Source organism: Microcebus murinus, chromosome 6 (assembly GCF_040939455.1).
Source record: "Microcebus murinus isolate Inina chromosome 6, M.murinus_Inina_mat1.0, whole genome shotgun sequence".
NCBI classification, from domain to species: domain Eukaryota; kingdom Metazoa; phylum Chordata; class Mammalia; order Primates; family Cheirogaleidae; genus Microcebus; species Microcebus murinus.
In genome coordinates this window covers 82,334,822-82,349,869 of record NC_134109.1, presented here as the reverse complement: position 1 = coordinate 82,349,869, position 15,048 = coordinate 82,334,822, and the positions used below count along the sequence as shown (strand labels likewise).

Here is a 15,048-nt window from a genome sequence, read left to right as displayed (position 1 = left end):
TGAACCCTGGATTTCTTAAGTTTCTTCTAAGTCCTAGAGGAAGGATTCGAATAGAATAATGTTACATTTACAGGATCTAGTTTGATTTTTCTTTCTGTCCAATCTCATCTGAATTTCATCTGTCCCATGTGGTCCAGAAGCCCAAAGAACAAACTGTCTGGATGTGGTGATAGGGAATGTAGTTAAAGTTGCCAATAGGGAATTGTCCATATACCATAATCCAAACACTTAGTATAGTGTCATGCCCCCATGGATGCTCAATACTAACCTACAATGAGCAGAAGCCACTGCTGCATTCCCTGCATTGAGAAAACAGGCCACTCTGTGCCAACAACCCTTTATTTACCCAAATGGCAAGGAAGATGGATTATCTGTGGTCAGTGGAGCTACCAATCTATACATGTCTATATACACACACTCACCCACACACATTCAGTCTGTATACAATTAAAAGCAGCTCTTCAAACACAAGTGTAATTACTGGTCTTATAACCAAATTGAATTAATTGCTCTTATGTTCACAGTAGTATGATGAACCCTGTACAGCACAAGTTAAACAGAACCTGTCTTTGCCCTTACAGTCTAAGACAGATGACAATGACAAGGACAAATAAGTACACGTGTATAGTTGCAACAGTTTTAGGGACATCTAGAAAGCTGGGTAGTAACATTATCCATAAATGTTATGATCCAGTGCATTAGAGTTTGGTATAAGAAAAATCTGGAGGCCGGGCGCGGTGGCTCATGCCTATAATCCTAGCACTCTGGGAGGCCGAGGCGGGCGGATTGCTTGAGGTCAGGAGTTCGAAACCAGCCTGAGCAAGAGTGAGACCCCGTCTCTACTATAAATAAAAAGAAATTAATTGGCCAACTAATACAAATATAGAAAAAATTAGCCGGGCATGGTGGCGCATGCCTGTAGTCCCAGCTACTTGGGAGGCTAAGGCAGGAGGGTTGCTTGAGCCCAGGAGTTTGAGGTTGCTGTGAGCTAGGCTGACGCCACGGCACTCACTCTAGCCTGGGCAACAAAGTCAGACTCTGTCTCAAAAAAAAAAAAAAAAAGAAAAAAAAAATCTGGGAGGTATTCTCTTTATTCAGGAAGGCTTCATGAAGCAGGAAGTATTAAAAGGAGGGAAAGTTACTGGGTAAATTAGGGTAGGATGAACTTTCCAAAACTAGTTGCAAAATTAAGTGTTGGGTAGGTCACAGAAAATGGGGAAGCAAGTTGTTTTGTATAAATGGAGCAAACAGCAAAGGACAGACTGTAAGGATTGTTAGATAAAGCTTGGAGCAGCACAAAACTTGAGGACAGTATCGTATGAGCTTTGCAGTAAACAGAAAATCTAGCTGAAACACGGAGTGCCAGAGGTAGACCACAAGGGGGGACACCCATCATTGAGAGTAAATAAGGTACTGTGCTGTACTTATTGATAAGGAAATAGCTAGCTGGCCCCAGGGGGAATGAGCAGTTTTAGGGGACTAGCTCCTATGGGAGACAAAGGTCAGAAACAGTATCTATTAAAGATATTTTGGTGGGCAGGTCAGTGTAAAGATGAACATGGCCAGATGTCCAAGACATGGGATAAGAAGCTGTTTCACATTCATATTTAATTAGAATCCTGTGGCTGGAATGAGATCTGAGAGAGGAGAGAGACAGAATATTCGATAATAGTTTACTGTGTTAGATGAGAGATTAATTAGGGTTCTGGTGTTGAGGGAAAATGGTATCTCAATTATGTTGCCTAAGCAGACAGGAAGGTACAAGAAACACCAGTCTAAAAGCAAAGCCTCAGGATCTGAGGCTTTGTAGGAAGTGTGCTGTAATGTCAAATAAGAGATTATTATCTTTAGTATATCTATATATAGTCTGTGGGAAAAAAGCATTGGTTGTGATATCAACAGATATGAGTTGTGGTTCCAGATATCTTGTGTGGACGTCAACCTGCCTATATTTCCCTTTCTGTAAAGCAGAATAATGTTTACACCTAATCTGCCTCTCAGGGATACCATGTTAATAAAAATTACATCTATAAAGTGCCTGGTGTTTCTTCAAGTGTTTTATATATATATATATGCAAATTATGATCATGTTGGTGGTAGGAAAAGATAAATCTTTACCTGCTTGCTTTGGCTCCCTGTGTGAGATTAGTAGAAGTATGCCTGTCTAAATCTTTATGTTCTAGGCAGAGGAACAAATTAGAATATAGTAAAAGAAATGAGAATAAAAGTCCTTCCTTGGTATCTGTATACATATCCACAATCCATCAGGACCCGTGATAATGACATGGAGAGCAAGTCTTATCCTAAAAGACCCAAGACCAACCCCCTCAACCTCCAGATGAAAAGAATGTGCAAAGGGAATAGGGTGAGGGCAAACTCTCTTACCAGGTGAAGACCCAGTTCACTCAAACTAGTTCACAAACCATTAAGTGCTGCCCAACCTGTCATTCCTGAGGATGGAAGAAGAAATAAGTCTTAAAACATTCTAAAAATGAGAAACCAAGCCCACTGTTGGGGGAGCAAGAGGATCTATGCACCCCTAACCTAATAAAGTCATCAATAAATCCTCTGTGGATAAGGGGGCAGGATGTGCAGCAAAGGAAGCAAAAAATACATGTATTAGTAGAAGCCAGATAGTCCAGTCTATTATCAGATGCTTCCTTAGTGCTGTTAACTTATTCTTTATTTTTGCCATACTATCATTCTTCTTTTTACTGTTTGTTCTCTACTGCCAATTCCATAGAACTTAACATTTATGCGTGTTCTCTGTTTTGCTGCCATTTCCCAAGTATTGTAATCTGATGTAGAGGTTGAGTCTTATCAACTTTGCGCCACGTGTGGTGGCTAATGCCTATAATCCTAGCACTTTGGGAGGCTGAGGCAGGCAGATGAGGCCAGGAGTTCAGGACCAGCCTAAGCAACACAGTGAGACTCTGTCTCTACAAAAAATAGAAAAAAAAAAAAAAAAATTAGCCAGGTGTGGTGGTGTGCTCCTGTAGTCCTAACTACTCATGAGGCTGAAGCAAGAGAAGGAGATCACTTCAGCCCAGGAGTCTTTGGATGCAGTGAGCTATAATGACGCCACTTCACTCTAGCCTGGGCAACAGGGCGAGACCCTGTCTCAAAAAAAACCTTTGTATAGGTACTTTGTATCGCTGTTTTCATGGTGACCAGGGAAAAGAGAAGATGAGGTACGAATATAAAGATGGATCAGTTCTCTCCCTGTTATTTAATTCAAAATCTAAAATGAAGACTTTACTCCTATACACTCAAATAGCTATCTAAGCCTGGATGTGGTTTTTCATAAATGCTCTTTATTAGTAAATCCACATACTTTAAATTCTGGAACCTCAAACAGGATAATTTATACCCTTCACACTTTCTTGCCCCCATGTAAGTCTAGTATGACTTTTTTTTTTTTTTTTGAGACAGAGTCTCACTTTGTTGCCCAGGCTAGAGTGAGTGCTGCGGCGTCAGCCTAGCTCACAGCAACCTCAAACTCCTGGGCTCAAGCAATCCTGCTGCCTCAGCCTCCCGAGTAGCTGGGACTACAGACATGTGCCACCATGCCCAGCTAATTTTTTCTATATATATTTTTAGTTGGTCGATGAATTTTTCTATTTTTGGTAGAGACGGGGTCTCACTCAGGCTGGTTTCGAACTCCTGACCTTGAGGGATCCTCCCGCCTCGGCCTCCCAGAGTGCTAGGATTACAGGCGTGAGCCACCATGCCCAGCCTAGTATGACTTTTATACTGTGAAAAGAACTTCATAATAAAGCTTATACATTAAAATCACTCACCCTATCAGCTTTGGTATATATTAAAAAATGGACCATATAATTATTTGTAACCACATTTTTCACTGAATATATCTTGAATATTTTCATGATTTTCATTTCATTTCCATGAAATTAAATGTTGTTCAACATTTTTAGTGGCTGTAATATATCCACATCTTATGGATAAACCATAACATTTTTACTATTGAGTGGGTAGGGGTAGAGCAGGGGTCCTCAAACTTTTTAAACGGGGCCAGTTCACTGTCCCTCAGACCATTGGAGGGCTGGATTATAGTTTAAAAAAAACTATGAACAAATTCCTAAGCACACTGCACATATCTTATTTTGAAGTAAAAAAACAAACGGGCAAAAACACCTGCATGTGGCCTGCGGGCCGTAGTGTGAGGACACCTGGGGTAGAGCATAATATAATGCTATGCAAGGTTAAAAACCTAAGAGTTCCCTCTACCCTGTTTCCTAAAACAAAGTCTGAGTGGAAAAAACTTAAAACTGTTTTTTCTCTGCTCTCACAGAAGACTCCTGTGACCAAATGTGTGTGGAGTTTTCCCCACACACCAAGTAAGCAAGCAGTTTTGCAGCACATACCAGCTGGGTGTGCTCCAATTCAATCCTGGCACCACCTCTTTGGAGACAGCATTAGATCCCACAGGTAGAGGGCTCAGTCCCACAAGATGGCTCCCCACTTCCAATGCCAATCATAAGCCCCACATGGTTTTACTTGGGCTTCTGACCAATGGGCCATATATCAGAGTTTCTCCACCCCCTTCCAGGGTTTGATTAAATTGCCAGTGTAGCTCACAGAACTCAGGGAAACACTTAGATTTACTAGTTTATTATAAAGGACAGTACAAAGGATACAGATGTAGAGATGCATAGGGCAAGGTATGGGGGCAGGAGAAGCTTCCATGCCCTCTATCGGTACACCACCCTCCAGGAACCCCCACATGTTCCACTACCTACAAGCACTCTGAAATATGTCCTTTTGAGTTTTATGGAAGCTTCATTATGTAGGCATGATTGATTAAACTACTGGTGATCAACTTAACCTTCAGCCCCTCTCCCTTCCTGGGAGATCACCAATCATGTCTTGGTCTTTCTGGTGACCAGCCCCCAGCTACCTAGAGGCTGCCTGTCTTCAGTCAATTATTAGCATACAAAAACACATCACTTTGGAGATTCTAATTATTTTAGGACTTGTATGCCAGGAAACAGGGTCAAAGACCAAATATATATTTTAAAATATCACAAAAAGACAGATAGAAAAACCCTTAGTAATTTAAATTATGGGTGTCATCAGCCTTAAATTACTCTAATACCAGGGGAAAACATACATTTTAAGCAATTCAAGCATACCCTAGTATCTAATAAATTATTTTTCTTACTGTTCAGAACTGATCTTAGTTAGTCCCTTGTCCTCAGCTGAGTGGCCATGGGACATGTGGGAGTTTATATAAGGCTGTGCCATTGGTCCGTCATGTAGGGGTGGGGTTACAAGAGACCCAAAGACCCTATTTACCACGATGTTTCACTACTAGTGGGATCTTTTGGAATGAGGAGAAAGTGAGTACTGGGGTGGGAATCCTGGTAGCTTCCACAAAGAAAAAGTGATAGAAGCTGTTTTAGAAATGAAACCTGCAGCAGTTTCTATCTCTCTCACCCCTTGTCCAGCTATTCTGTCACTCCTTTTATTCCTAAATTGGTGCAATGACTTCAATCCCTTTCAAATACTGATGGGACATTCATGAGAAGGGCAAAGCCAGATTTTAGCAGCTAGCTTTATCTGTCACTAGAGTCACTCAAAGTAGATTAACCCTGACTACTGGGCCCTCACACAGATCCATGGGGTGCATTGTGGCCTGCTGTCAATAGTCCTGGGGAATACTTTTAAAAAGTTAAAGTGAAGGGAATATGATTAAAATAAGCACAAAAAAAAAAAATAAAGCTATTGTCATGAGCTAGAAAGCTTAATGGTCTTGGCAGCAATCTGTTTTCCCCTTTCTTTACCTTAAACTAGTAATTCCAAAGCTTTTCCGGGTGAGAAACTACTTTGATTTCCCTGATGTTTTATGATCACTAATGGGGAGGGACTGCTAATTTAACAGGGAGTTTGGTTAGCAACAACACTCAAGTTCCTTCCAGTAAGCAGCACGGAGGTAAGCTATGTTAAGACCTCAGCCTGCTAGGCAGTTTAAGAAATTTTTCCTAAACACCCACCATGTACTTGATTGTTATGCTTCCAAGGGAGCAGTGGACAGATTACTAAGTGGGATATGGCAGGAAGATCTTGGTTGCAACACATAGTCAAAAGTAGTTAACCTCATTACAGCTTAAAAATGTAACACTTTGGGCTTCAGATGATTCCACTTCTTCCTCAGTTCAGATCTGGTACTGTCAGAAGCAAAGATGTAGTTGATGGATTCATAAGACAGATCCCACACCTGAGACTGGGTCAAATTAAATGTTTCAGCTGCCAGCTGGTACTCTTGAGAAAGGAGTGTTGCAAAAACACCCTTATCATCAGTCTGCCAATGTAAATAAGAACGTTTCAAAATGAAAAAGGAAATGATTTTTCAAAAACCAATAACTATTTTGGTTAGAGTCTATTTTCTGATTTATCATGCTTGTTTCAACAGTCTGAACAGGGGCATACAAATGCATTTATGCATATCTGTAAATAAACAGACTTCTTTATACTTAAAAGAAAAAAACAAGAGCAGTGTTTCAACTGTGGCTGCATATTAAAATCACCTAAGCAGCTTTTAAAGCATATCCATGTCAAGGACTCACCCCACATCAAATAAAGCAGAATCTCATGGAATGGTATTTTTTCTTTTCTTTTAAGTTCCCTCGGGTACTGTCCAGGACCTTTTCCCATGGAGCCAAACCATTCACCCTGGCCCCTGCAGCCTCTCATGCCCCAATCCCTTCTAGTTCTTCTACTTGGGTATCACCCTCAGACATGCAAGGCAGTCAGCATGGTGGTGAATGCCTGACCTAATGTAACTCAGGAACTAAAAGGGAGCAAAATGTTTCACACAAAACACCTTACACAGATCACAGAAGGATGGGCAATGCTGTACCAGAATCCAAAATGATGCTGGTCGTAAGATGGAACTGTCTGACTTTTGATGTTTGAGGTCAAACAGAGTTCTAGATGAAAAGGGAAAAAAGTCTCTCATTAAAGGCAGATAAATGAACTCATTCAGTGTTCACCAAGTAGACATGTGAGAAATCTTTCTGAACTATGCTACTTTGCAGCAGTTTATTATTTTACAAAATTGACCTTATGTGTGAAACTTTGTAGTTCAATTAGTATAGCTGAGCAGGAAATATGTACTGCAAATTATGGCAGCAACTGTACTACACAAGGAATTAATATCCCCTTCACAACTGTGTGCTTCTTTTTCTTTTACCAAAATGAGGAGGAAAGAGATGTTATAAGCCAGTCATAAGAAACAAGGCAGGGAATTATCAGGACAGAGGAGAAGGGTGTTTTGAAGGGCTACTGAATTCCTCCTAGTCTTACAGTGAAGGCCAAAAACAAGGCAAGGAAACTGTAGCAGTGCTTGAGAGAGCATTATAAAGAGGTAAGAGTGGGCATGGACTTTTCCTATGGCTTCTAAGAACCCCTCAACACTTTAACCCAGACAACTAACTAACAATTCCCTGCTCACTGCTTCTAGGTAAGTTAAGTCCAACTTAAGAAAACTTTTCACTTGGGGAAGGCAGCCTCAACACCAGGTCACTCAGTCCAAGGATGACAAGCCCAAACTGCCCCCTCACTCTACTGGAGCAGAGCTGGGCCACAATATTACCGAGTAAGGTCACTATGCAAGTGGTTTCCATTTTCTCGACTTTTGTGGATATTTTTAAATTTCCTTAGTAAAAAGAAAAAAAACCTCACCCATTATGAGTTGCTGTAAACTCTATAAATAGTTAAAAAACACACAGAGAAGAATTTTTGTAAATTGGTAAATCTGTAAATTTAGCAAATTGATCATTCTGTAAAATGGTTTTCAGCCAATCACTTCTTTCTCTATTTGGAAAGATCTTCCCTGACCGTTTAATTCAAAGTGGTTATCTAATCACTATTGTATCAGCCTATTTAATTTTCTCCTTTGATCTTAACATGATATTTTGTTATATATTTGTTTATTGTTTATTGTCTCCCCTCTGCTAGAATATCAGTTTCTTGAGAAAGAAATCTTGTCAATTTTGTATACTGCTCTATTCCTAGCAATTAGAGCAGTGACTGCAACAAAGTAGGCACTTCATGAACATGTAAGACAAGTGTATAATAGTCAAAAGACAAGTAAAAACATACTTGGATTTTTCCATAATTTCTTAATTTTTAAACAAATGTTACATATTTTCTTAACACATGTCAATTTCACTAAAGTCATTTCAAAATTCTAGATGACCCTTTTTCTTTCAAAAAATATACTGGGTACAGTGGCTCATGCCTGTAATCCCAGAACTTTGGAAGGACAAGGCTGGAGGACTGCTTGAGGCCAGGAGTTTGAGACCAGCCTAGGCAACATAGCAAGACCCTGTCTCCACAAAAACATTAAAAAAATTAACCAGCGTGGTGGTGCATGCCTGTAGTCCTAGCTACTCAGGAGGCTGAGGCAGCACGTTCGCTGGAGCCCAGGAGTTGAGGTTGCAGTGAGCTATGATTGCACCACTGCACTCCATCCTGGGCAACAGAGCAAGATCCTATGTTAGAAAAGCGAAACAAACAAACAAACAAACAAACAAAAAAACCCAACCTTACTCAGTCCCGAGAACTGGGGAGTGTAGCAGTGAACGAGATAGGCAGAGGCCCTGCTCTCATGGAGCCTGTATTTTAATGGAAGCTAAAACTTTGTTACTTAAATGAGGCTCAGAAAGCACATGTGTCATGCATCTTTTAATTTCTAAATGGCATGTGTAGTTTGAGAACAGCACTTCTCTACATATAGGCTGCAACCTGGGGTTGGAGAAGGAAGGGCCAGAGGGTTGTCTGAGAGACCTGAAACCTTAAGCCTTACCCAGTGGTATACGGTGCTGCCTCACAAAGTCCACCAGATCCAGGGATCCTCCCTCACAGGAGTTGAGAAATGTTCCATGCCCGATTCTGTCAGGAAGCAGATCCAGGAGCATTTGTGTTTCTTTTTTTTGGTTTGGAATCTTAACAAAAGGAGGAAAGGGGATTAATGATTTCTTTCAGTGGTTCTTAAATATGTTTTTCCTATAGCTAATTTTTTTTATCTGCCCCTCTGAGTAGTCAATGTAGACATTTAGGAAAGCTGAACTACTTATACCTTCCTAGCTCTCTTCTTTGCTTTTTACCTTCTCATTTGTTCCCCAACATTCTGCCAGATTCATTTCAATGATAATAATAAACAACTACTAAGAACCTACTTTGTACCTTTTTGTTAATGCCCCACAAATATTACAAAGTGCTAAGATGAAGAAATTAAAGCTTAGAAAAATTAAATAATTTTCCAAAACCAAAATGCCACACCCTGTATGTGTGCTCTATATTGTGTATATGTGTTCATATATATTAGAAAAAGTTCTGAAAAATGTAAACACATTAACTCTAGGGAACAGAACTGAAATAAAAAGGAAACTTTTTGCATTAATTTTCTTCCTTATACTTCTCTACACTTGGATTTTCTTCAGGTACCTATATAACTTTTATAGTTAAAAATATAAAGCATTTAAAAAAATTGTCCAAGGTCATAGAGCTAGTGAAAAGTAGAAATAAAGGGTGAAACCTAACTCTGTCTGACTTCAGGGCCCAGACTCTTTCCACACAGTATGCTCATGTTTTATTTTGACAAGTCTCACTACATACACACCACAATCACCATAAAATGTCTAGCTCTGCTCTTTATCTCCTAGATAGCCCAAAACACAAATGATCAGAACATTTTGAAATGAAATTTTTATATCTAATGAATCAAATAAAAAAAAAAGCAACAGAAACTAAAGTAAAAAGCAGGTTCTCGTGCTCTGCACAAGGCCAGAGGTAACTGGTCACAGCCACATACGCTGTTCCTTTATATCAAGCAACAGTTTTTATCACGTACCAGTTAAGTATGGTGTCCTATGAGTTTTTTTGATCAGAGTATGGAAACATGGATTCTAGATTTTAAGCTCTGCCACTAGTTAAGTTCTGCCACTGACCCTCTGCTTGCAGACTTGAAATATACAAGTACTGGCAAGAGGTTCCAATCTTTTTATTTTTATTTTTTTTTAATAGGGTCTCGCTCTGTCACCCGGGCTAAAGTACAGGGCATAATCATAGCTCACTACAACCTCAAACTCCTGTGATCAAGTGACCCTCCTGCCTCAGCCTCCCAAGTAGCTGGGACTACAGGTATGCCACACCATGCCTGGCTAATTTTTTATAGAGACAGGCTCTTGCTATGTTTGCTTAGGCTGCTCTTTGAACTCCTGGTTTCAAGCAATCCTCCTACCTCCACCTCCCAAAGTGCTAGGATTACAGGTGTGAACCACCACATTCAGCCAAGAGGTTCCAATTTTTCCTTAATCTTTAAATCATTATGCTACTCAATCTTTATACATTACCCTTTTAATACAATAACTTTGTGAGGTAAGTAGACTAAGTATTACTTCCTGCATTAAGAAACAACAGGTAGAAGTACTGAAGTAGAAAGTAAATCCATCTATAAAATGGAGAAGAGTGCAGTAGAATCCCTTGTTTTACTCACAGGGATGTGCTTAAGAAAATAACTGTTTTCCAGCCATACTTGTCACTGTTTTTAATGATATAGCTGGAATTTGAGTCAAAAGCCACTGCCAGGAAACACAAAAAGATAAAAACAGTAAAACACTAGAGAATAAAGTAAATCAAGCCTTTATCATTTTAATTTATATTTAAAAATATTTTTACTATCCCCTTTAAAAATGTTTTTTCTTTTTTTGATACCTTCAGAACCCACAAGTACAAAGGTCTAGAAAGTATCTTAAAAATGTTTTTTCAGACATAGGGAGCAAGATGGCGGACGAGAAACACCGCCAGGCAGAGTGTCTCTGCAGAAAAGACAGATTTTAGCAGATATTAGAAAAAGAAGCAAGAAGACGAGCATACAGCGGACGAGGGCCGGAAGGAGGGGTACCTGAGACCCCAGGAGACTCCACGGGAGGAGGCTGCGGAGGAGAACTGGAGGCTAAGACCACCGGAGCAGCCTGGAGACCAGCGGCAAGGGTAGGTGGATTTGCTGTTTCCCCTCGCCTGCATTTGGGACTGCTGGTGGGCTCCCCAGCGGGTGGAGAGAACTGCGGACACCAGCCCAGAGACGGCCGCTGCCAGCCAGCGGTGAGCCTGTAGCGGTCGCGGCACCAGGCTCCCAACTCCCTCCCGGCACCTCCGTGTGCACAGACCCGAGCCGCGCAGCAGGCGCCATATTGCCTCCTCCTCCCCTCCGCCGACCCTACCCCGGCTACCCAGAGAGACAATACAGCCACCAGCCGGAGGCACCTCCAGGGAACGGGACCTTCCCTTTTGGGACCCTACAGCTGACTCAGGGGAACTCAGACTGTGAGCTCCCTACCCACCAGCTCTCCCAGGTGCTGCTGGCACGGTATTCCCAGGAGAACGGTGCAGACTCAGAGGCTGAGAGACACAGACCCAGCTTGGGCTCCCTGTGGGTGGATTGGGACCGGAAATCCTCTCCCTGGTGGGGATACAGTTTGAACTCTGGGACCCAGAGGTCAGACCTGCAGACCAGATCCCATGCACCGAGGTCTAGCATTGCCTGGGGCACAGAAGGGATATACGTGAACAGAAGGGATATACGTGAACAGCCTACTGAGGTGTGTGTGCCTTCAGGGGCAGATCAGCCTCCTAGAGGGCAACCTTCCCCCCAAAAGGAGGCCGTGCGCCCAGCCCAGGTGGCGTTCCTGCGCAGGGAACCTCCCCGCTGGCATCACAGTCCGGGGAGGCCTGGTGGTGTGTGGTCTGGCCTGCTGGCAGAGGCCCAGGAGTAGCTACGGAGTTGGGGAGGGTTTTCCACCCTCCCCAAGTGAGGCCTGCTTCAGACTGTGGGTCTCAGACAGCCCCACCCCCACAAGCAGACTTTCTGGCTAAGCCGGACCATTCCAGCCCCGCCCTGACAGCTTTTCCTGGAAGCAGAGAACAGAACTTTGACCCCTGCTAACAGCATTGGTGGTGCCTGAGGGCAGGCTTGCCCAACCCAGCTCCGCCCAGAACAAGAGCAGATAACAGGACACAAAATCAACAGTATAGCCTGTTCCTCCAAGCAAGCGCCACCTACTGACAGGGACGGCATCCTGCACAGCCTTTTCACGGCACCCACTGACTCAATATATAGGGAGTGGTCGAATCTCACCCACAGACACCACCTAACACCTCAGAAACTAAAAAAGGTGTGTGAATACCCAAACAAAAACCTAAAGGAAAGAAACAACAACTGATCGGCATGGGAAGAAATCAGCGAAACAACTCAGGAAATATGAAAACCAAACGGAAAACACACCCCCAAAGAGGAGCACGAGCCCCCTAGAAACGGACACCAACCAAAATCAGGCAACCAATATGACAGAAGAGGAATTTCGCCTGTGGATCATAAGAACACTCACCGAGTTGCAACAACAACTCAATAACCAACACAAAGAAACCACAAAAAGCCTCCAGGATCTGGAAAAAGAAATAGACACAATGAAGAAAAGTTTAACCAAACTCCTGGAAATGAAGAATCAATTCAAGGAACTACAAAATACAGTGGAAAGTCTCAAGAACAGGGTAGATCAAACAGAAGAAAGAATCTCAGAGCTTGAAGATAACACCCTCCAATTAAATAAATCAGTCTCAGAAATAGAGCAGAGAAATAAGAGAAAAGAGCAAAGCCTACAAGAGCTGTGGCATTATGTGAAGAAACCTAATGTGAGGGTAATAGGGTTACCAGAAGGGGAAGAAGACAACACTCAAGGGTTGGACAAGCTGTTTAAAGATATAATAGAGGAAAATTTCCCAGGCCTTGCTCAAAATCTTGATATACAAGTTCAAGAAGCTCAGAGGACCCCTGGGAAATTCAATGCAAACAGGAAGACGTCACGACATGCAGTCATCAGACTGACCAAAGTATCAACTAAAGAGGCCCTTCTAAGAGCTGTAAGACAAAAGAAGCAAGTAACATACAAGGGAAAGCCAATTCACATAACACCAGACTTCTCTAATGAGACTTTACAAGCAAGGAGAGACTGGGGCCCCATTCTCACTCTTTTGAAACAAAACAATGCCCAGCCTAGAATATTATTCCCTGCAAAATTAAGCTTCGTATATGAAGGAGAAATAAAGACATTCTCAGACAAGCAAAGGCTCAGAGAATTCACCAAGACAAGACCAGCCCTACAAGAAGTACTTAAAACAGCGTTGCGCACGGAACATCATAATAATAACCCACGAATATAAATACAACCAAAACCCAAAGATATTAAAGGCCAGATATTACAATGGCTCAAGACAGAAATCATAGCAACAACATCCAACCCAACAGAATGAACAGTAATCTACCTTACCTATCAGTTCTCTCAATAAATGTGAATGGCTTAAACTTTCCACTCAAGAGACATAGGCTGGCTGAATGGATAAGAAAATACAGGCCAAGTATATGCTGTCTTCAGGAAACACATCTAACCTGCAAGGATGCATATAGACTAAAAATAAAAGGGTGGAGATCAATATTCCAAGCAAATAGAAACCAAAAGAAGGCTGGTGTGGCAGTTCTAATTTCAGACGATTTAGTTTTTAAACCAACAAAAGTAGTGAAAGACAAAGAGGGTCATTATATAATGGTGAAGGGCACAGTTCAACAAGAAGAGATAACAATTTTAAATATATATGCACCCAACTTAGGTGCACCCAGATTCATAAAGCAAACCTTACTGGAGTTAAGCAAATGGATTAATAGCAACTCCATAATCACCAGAGATTTCAACACCCCACTGACGGCACGAGACAGATCCTCCAAACAGAAAATTAATAAAGAAATAATGGACTTAAACAAAACTCTAGAACAATTGGGTCTGACTGACATTTACAGAACATTCTACCCAAAATCCACTGATATACATTCTTCTTATCAGCACACGGGACATTCTCTAAGATTGACCATATCCTAGGACACAAAGTAAACCTCAAGGAATTTAAAAAAATAGAAATCATACCATGTATCTTCTCAGATCACAGTGGAATAAAAGTAGAAATCAACCGTAACAGAAACTCACATTTCTACGCAAAAAACGTGGAAATTAAACAACCTCCTACTAAATGATTACTTCATAAATGAAGAAATCAGGATGGAAATAAAAAAATTCTATGAAGAAAATGACAATGGAGAGACAAGTTATCAAATCCTCTGGGACACAGCTAAAGCAGTTCTGAGAGGAAAGTTTATCTCCATAAATGCCTATAACCAAAAGTCAAAAAGATCACAAATAGACAATCTAATGAAACGACTCAAAGAGCTTGAAAAAGAAGAACAGATCAGCCCTAAACCCAGCAGAAGAAGTGAAATCAACAAGATCAAATCAGAACTAAACAAAATTGAAAATAGGGAAGCTATTCAGGAGATTAACAAAACAAAAAGTTGGTTCTTTGAAAAAATAAACAAAATTGACACACCACTGGCTAAGCTAACGAAAACCAGAAAAGAGAAATCTCTAATAAGCTCCATCAGAAACAAAAAAGGAGATATCACAACTAATCCCAAAGAGATACAAGATATAATTTATGAGTACTACAAAAATCTTTATTCACACAAATTGGAAAAAGTGGAGGAAATGGACAAATTTCTAGAAACACATAGCCTCCCTAGGCTCCATCAGGAAGAAATAGATTCCCTGAACAGACCAGTCTCAACTGCTGAAATAGAAACAGCAATTAAAAATCTCCCTAAAAAGAAAAGTCCCGGTCCAGATGGCTTCATACCCGAATTTTACCACACTTACAAAGAAGAACTAGTACCTATCTTGCAGAAACTATTCCACAACATCAAGAAGACCAGAAACCTCCCCGACACCTTTTATGAAGTGAATATTACTCTGATACCAAAACCAGAAAAGGATGCAACAAAGAAAGAAAGCTACAGACCAATATCCCTAATGAATATAGATGCAAAAATTTTCAACAAAATCTTAGCTAACTGAATCCAGACGCTTATTAAAAAAATAATCCATCACGACCAAGTGGGCTTCATCCCAGGGATGCAGGGAT

General features: G+C 41.1%; 1 protein-coding gene across 3 annotated transcripts in view; it reads right to left on the bottom strand.

Annotated features, from left to right (window-relative positions):
• Positions 1-3,587: 3,587 nt before the first annotated feature.
• Positions 3,588-15,048, bottom strand: part of MAPDA (N6-Methyl-AMP deaminase) — a 30,677-nt gene continuing 19,216 nt past the window's right edge. For all 3 annotated transcript variants that reach the window (XM_012766622.3, XM_012766623.3, XM_012766624.2), the window contains exons 9-11: positions 8,831-8,969; positions 6,850-6,950; positions 3,588-6,322 (exon numbers count right to left, since the gene is read on the bottom strand). In XM_012766622.3, the coding sequence (XP_012622076.1) occupies positions 6,128-6,322; positions 6,850-6,950; positions 8,831-8,969 (435 nt within the window). In that variant the 3' untranslated portion in view covers positions 3,588-6,127. The remainder of the gene's footprint in view (positions 6,323-6,849; positions 6,951-8,830; positions 8,970-15,048) is intronic.